Source organism: Polyodon spathula, chromosome 43, assembly GCF_017654505.1.
Source record: "Polyodon spathula isolate WHYD16114869_AA chromosome 43, ASM1765450v1, whole genome shotgun sequence".
Lineage (NCBI taxonomy): Eukaryota > Metazoa > Chordata > Actinopteri > Acipenseriformes > Polyodontidae > Polyodon > Polyodon spathula.
This window is the reverse complement of record NC_054576.1, coordinates 2,137,089-2,142,137: the sequence shown is the minus strand read 5'-3', so window position 1 is coordinate 2,142,137 and position 5,049 is coordinate 2,137,089. Positions and strand designations below refer to the sequence as shown.

The following is a 5,049-nucleotide window of genomic DNA, read 5'->3' as shown; positions in this document are numbered from 1 at the left end:
TGATCTGTCGATCTCGGGCAGGTGTTGTGACTCTTGGTCCCCCGGTTGGTGTCCTGTCATTGACAGAGTGTGTCTGGTTATACCGTCTCGCCAGGTTTGAAATCGCTGGCTGCGAGCGCCCAAGACGGCGAGCCACAGCCCGCTGCCCCAGTCCAGCCTCCAGCACGCCGATCGCACGAAGGCGCCGCTCTCTCGACAGACGTGGCAGATTGTTTCTGTGATTTTCTTTAATGCTTTTATTCAAGCTTGCAATTCGACAGCTGAAATCGCTCCACATCCAGCGTCCAATCAACTGGCTCACTAATTAGGTGATTAAGAGCTTCAATCACTCAAGCGTGGGCAAGGATCAACAATCGAGTGATTAGAAAGAAAAACATTTCGTCAAGGTCCATCATTTATATACCTTGTTTTCTGAAAATAAATGTGTTATAACAGTGTTAAGTTCCTTTTGATGCTCGGTGTGTGTAACCCCCAGATCTACAGGGCTGCAGGATCGCTCAGGGAGGACCCCTCTAATATCATCCAGCACCCCAAACTATATCCTCCAGCTAAGGGATACACAAGCAGCAATTATATATACATACACACAATGTATTCAGCGAACTAGTAAAATGATCACTTGATTTTCTTTATATAGCATAGCTAGTTATATATATATATATATATATAATTATTTTTAATATTTAATTTTAAGCAAATCATTCCCTTGGACCGCAACCCCAAAAGATAATTATAATTAAGACGGACGTGAATCTGTGTGTCGATGAGGGTTAAAAATATCTGAATCAGATTAATGAAGCGATCTCGTAATACAATCTACATGAGAGACCCCCCCCAGACACTCACGCGCACACACGCTCACACACTCACGCACGCACACGCACATAGCCCGGTGGTTCTGGTTCCGGCTCACAGCTTGTGTGGGTTGACCCACTTGTAGGTCCCTTCATAACTAAACCCGACTTTCTTCAACAACTCATCAGCTTCATCTGGGCCTCGACTGAGAGAGAGGAGAGGAGAGGAGAGAGAAAATCAGGAACAGAATATACATTTTCAAAAGCAGTAACACTGATGAAGGCACTACAGCCCAAACGCTGGTCTGCTTGACAAGAGACTGAGTGAAGCAGACCAGCGTTTGGGCTGTAGTGCCTTCATCAGTGTTACTGAAACTAAACTGAGTCAAGCAGACCAGTGTTTGGGCTCTAGTGGCTTCATCAGTGCTATTGAAACTAAACTGAGTCAAGCAGACCAGTGTTTGGGCTCTAGTGCCTTCACCAGTGTTGTTACTGAAACTAGAAGAGACCGAGTCAAGCAGACAATGACCACCGTTTACGCCAGAAGTCTTTCTCAGCGTCTTCAACAGAAACACTAAAATAAACGTAACACATCCAAAGACATTTTGTCCTGAAAGACTGTCGTCATTGAAGCGTTTGTCACTGAAGTGGCTGTGTGTCACTGCCTCCCTCGTCATCGTGGGGCTCTCTCACCTCCCATAGGTGTAGGGAACAGGCCGGATGTCCTCCGAGTCGATCCTGTGCAGGAGAGGGGTGAAGATTCTCCAAGCCTCCCGCAGCTCATCACTGAGACACAGACAGACAGACAGACAAGAAAATAAACGACTGTTCGAAAAACACCGAACACAGCGATAGTGATCTGACCCAGCTTGATAACGAAGCATCAGGGATGGGAATCAGACTCCCGTTGCACAGCAGTGTGATCCAGTCCTGGTTTCACAATATAAAGACACACCTGAGCTTGTTAGCTAGACACACTGGGGCTGATCAAGCTGGTAGTAAAACCTGGTCTGGGTGACACTGCTATGGAATAGGAGTCTTATGACGCACAGACAGACAGGCTCACCTACGTACGAAGTGCATCTGGCTGCCACAGAACACATCGAGAATGAGACGTTCATAGGCATCAGGGAGTTTCACATCCTGAGAGGGGAGAGAGGGGAGTGGGGAGGAGAAGAGACGAAAGAGGGGAGGGGAGAGAGATTTTTATTAGTGCCACCTGCTTCTACGTGCTCTTTGAAGCCAAATCTGTAGGAGGCTCCTCTCCTCTCCTCTCCTCTCCTCTCCTCTCCTCTCACCTTGTATCTGCTCCCGTAGGTCAGATCCAGCTCGCTCTCCTCTGGGTTGAAGAACATGCCTGGTTTCTTGGTCATCATCTTGGCGTAGACGGCCTCGTTGGGCTGCACTCGGATCACGAGCTCGTTCCTCTTGCAGTGCCGATCGAAGATATCTCCGGGAACGTCGCAGAACTGCAGCCGCACCTCTGCCTTGCGCTCATTCAAAGCCTTCCCACAGCGCAGCACGAAGGGGACCCCTGAACCAGAGCATGCAGTACAGAATACAATACAACACAGCACAATGAAATACAATACAACACAACACAGTACAATGAAATACAATACAGTATAACACAGTACAATGTAATAGTGTCAGAGAGACCCCCCCCCGTCCTCCACCCTCTCCCCCTCTCTCACCATCCCAGCGCTCGTTCTGCACATACAGCACCACCGTGGCGAAGGTGGGGGTCCGGGACCCCTTGGGGACGGTCTGGTCATCGAGGTACCCCTTCTGAGCCTCGCCCTCTCCCTCGGGGTCCCCCACGTACTGCCCCAAAACCACATCGTCCAGAGAGGCCTCCCGCACGCACTTCAACACCTTCACCTGCAGGAGGCGGCAGAGAGAGGGACAGAGAGAGCATAGTTAGTACTGTGTGCGTCTCTCAGTGTGAGTCTCGGTCTGTCTCATCATGTCTCTCAGTGCATTACCTTCTCATCTCTGACATCATCAGAATTGGGCGAGACCGGCTTCTCCATGGCAACGAGACACAGCATCTGAAGCAGGTGATTCTGCATGACATCCCTGAGAGAGAGAGAGAGAGAGAGAGAGAGAGAGAGAGAGAGGATAGATAGTTTTGTTCTAACAACAGCGGCTCAGCGTATAAAGTTCGAATCTTCTTCTCTCTCGCTCCTCACCTGATTATCCCGAATTCGTCAAAGTACCCTCCCCTCCCCTCGGTCCCGAACGGCTCTTTGAAGGTCAGGACCACGCAGGAGATACTGTCCCGGTTCCAGATCGGGCCGAAGATCCGATTCCCAAACCTGAGGGAGCACAAAAAAAAGGGGTCAAAAAAGAACCAACGAACCGAACCCTGCAGCCCTCGGGTCAGTTATAATCACAGCCCTCGGGTCAGTTATAATCACAGCCCTCGGGTCAGTTATAATCACAATCACAGCACAATGGGGTTGCTCATATTGCAACTGCAATCACATTGCTATTTTGTCGAATTGCAATCCCTCCTCTCCTCTCCTCTCCTCCCTCTCAGATCCCCTGCTCGCTCTTCTTTTCAAAGAAGGTAAACAAGCATGGCTCCTGCTGTGCCTCTCAGCACCAACAAGCACAGGCATGTTCAGCTCCCAATGCTGTGACACAGACCTGGGCTCTCCTCCCTCCCTTTCCCTTCTCTCCCCCGCCTCCCTCTCACCTCAGCACCATGAGGTTCTGCACCATCTCTTTGCCCAGGTAATGATCAATGCGGTAGATCTCCCCCTCTTTGAACAGGGAGGACAGGTGGTTGGAAAGCTGGTCCGAACTCTGCAGGTCCTTCCCGAAGGGCTTCTCCACAATCACGCGATTCCAGCCCCTGGGAAAGAGAGCGGGAATATTCATTACAACGACCGGGAATGAATCACAACAAATATGGGACGTGTATTTAGGGGTTAGGGTCAGTGTTGTAGTCAGTCTATCTCACTCGGTGCTCAGGGTCAGGGTTGTAGTCAGTCTGTATCTCACTCGGTGCTCAGAGTTAGTGTTGTAGTCAGTCTGTATCTCACTCGGTGCTCAGGGTCAGTGTTGTAGTCAGTCTATCTCACTCGGTCCTCATGGTCAGGGTTGTAGTCAGTCTGTATCTCACTCGGTACTCAGGGTTAGTGTTGTAGTCAGTCTGTATCTCACTCGGTGCTCAGAGTTAGTGTTGTAGTCAGTCTGTATCTCACTCGGTGCTCAGAGTTAGTGTTGTAGTCAGTCTGTATCTCACTCGGTGCTCAGAGTTAGTGTTGTAGTCAGTCTGTATCTCACTCGGTGCTCAGGGTCAGTGTTGTAGTCAGTCTGTATCTCACTCGGTGCTCAGGGTCAGGGTTGTAGTCAGTCTGTATCTCACTCGGTGCTCAAGCACTCCAGGCTGATGTTGCGGGTCACGTCCTCGTACACGCTCGGGGGCAGTGCCAGGTAGAAGAGGCGGTTGGCTGCGTCTCCGTTGGGAATCTCCCCCACGCGCTGGTTCAGGCGCTGGAACGCCGCGCGGTCGTTGTAGCTGCCGGAGAGGTAGGCGTGACGAGAGAAAAACTCAGTGAGCTTGGAGGAGTCCATCTCCGATACCTGAGAGAGAGAGAGAGAGAGAGAGAGAGATGCTTTAATACACTTTGTAGTGCTATAAGGGTTAGTTTACCAAGGTCTGTTTTTTTAATGCTTTAACCAGACCTCTCTGTGCTTTACAATGCTTCCCTATGCTTTACCAGACCTCTCTGTGCTTTACAATGCTTCTCTATGCTTTACCAGACATCTCTGTGCTTTACAATGCTTCCCTATGCTTTACCACACCTCTCTGTGCTTTACAGTGCTTTCACTGTGCTGTATCTCTCCCTCTCTCTCACCTTCATGTATGGCTGGCACTGCTTCTGAATGTCCTCCACGGTCAGTTTGGAGCGAGCGAATCCAACAAAGTGAGTGTCCGCAGGGAGCAGCCCATCCCGGTACAGCCACCTGAGAGAGAGAGAGAGAGAGAGAGAGAGAGAGAGAGAGAGAGAGAGAGAGAGAGAGTGAGAGAGAGAGAGAGAGAGACTGAGATACAAAAACACTGAGACACATACAGACACACACACACACTCTGGTACTACAGAGATATTATTTTCATTACTCTAACCTGGCAGTGTATTAATTAAACTGTTTCGCGGTCCATTCAAAACGCACCAGTACCAGGATGCTCAGCAACATTTTGCCCGAATACTCGAGCCAGCTTTCCCACGAAGCAGGGATCCCC

General features: G+C 50.0%; 1 protein-coding gene across 2 annotated transcripts in view; it reads right to left on the bottom strand.

Moving 5' to 3' along the window:
* Positions 1–212: 212 nt before the first annotated feature.
* g6pd (glucose-6-phosphate dehydrogenase) overlaps positions 213–5,049 on the bottom strand; it is a 10,282-nt gene continuing 5,445 nt past the window's right edge. For both annotated transcript variants that reach the window (XM_041237149.1, XM_041237148.1), the window contains exons 4-13: positions 4,664–4,772; positions 4,171–4,388; positions 3,496–3,654; positions 2,987–3,112; positions 2,780–2,873; positions 2,489–2,675; positions 2,093–2,328; positions 1,861–1,937; positions 1,488–1,580; positions 213–1,000 (exon numbers count right to left, since the gene is read on the bottom strand). In XM_041237149.1, coding sequence (XP_041093083.1) covers positions 910–1,000; positions 1,488–1,580; positions 1,861–1,937; positions 2,093–2,328; positions 2,489–2,675; positions 2,780–2,873; positions 2,987–3,112; positions 3,496–3,654; positions 4,171–4,388; positions 4,664–4,772 — 1,390 coding nt within the window. In that variant the 3' untranslated portion in view covers positions 213–909. The remainder of the gene's footprint in view (positions 1,001–1,487; positions 1,581–1,860; positions 1,938–2,092; positions 2,329–2,488; positions 2,676–2,779; positions 2,874–2,986; positions 3,113–3,495; positions 3,655–4,170; positions 4,389–4,663; positions 4,773–5,049) is intronic.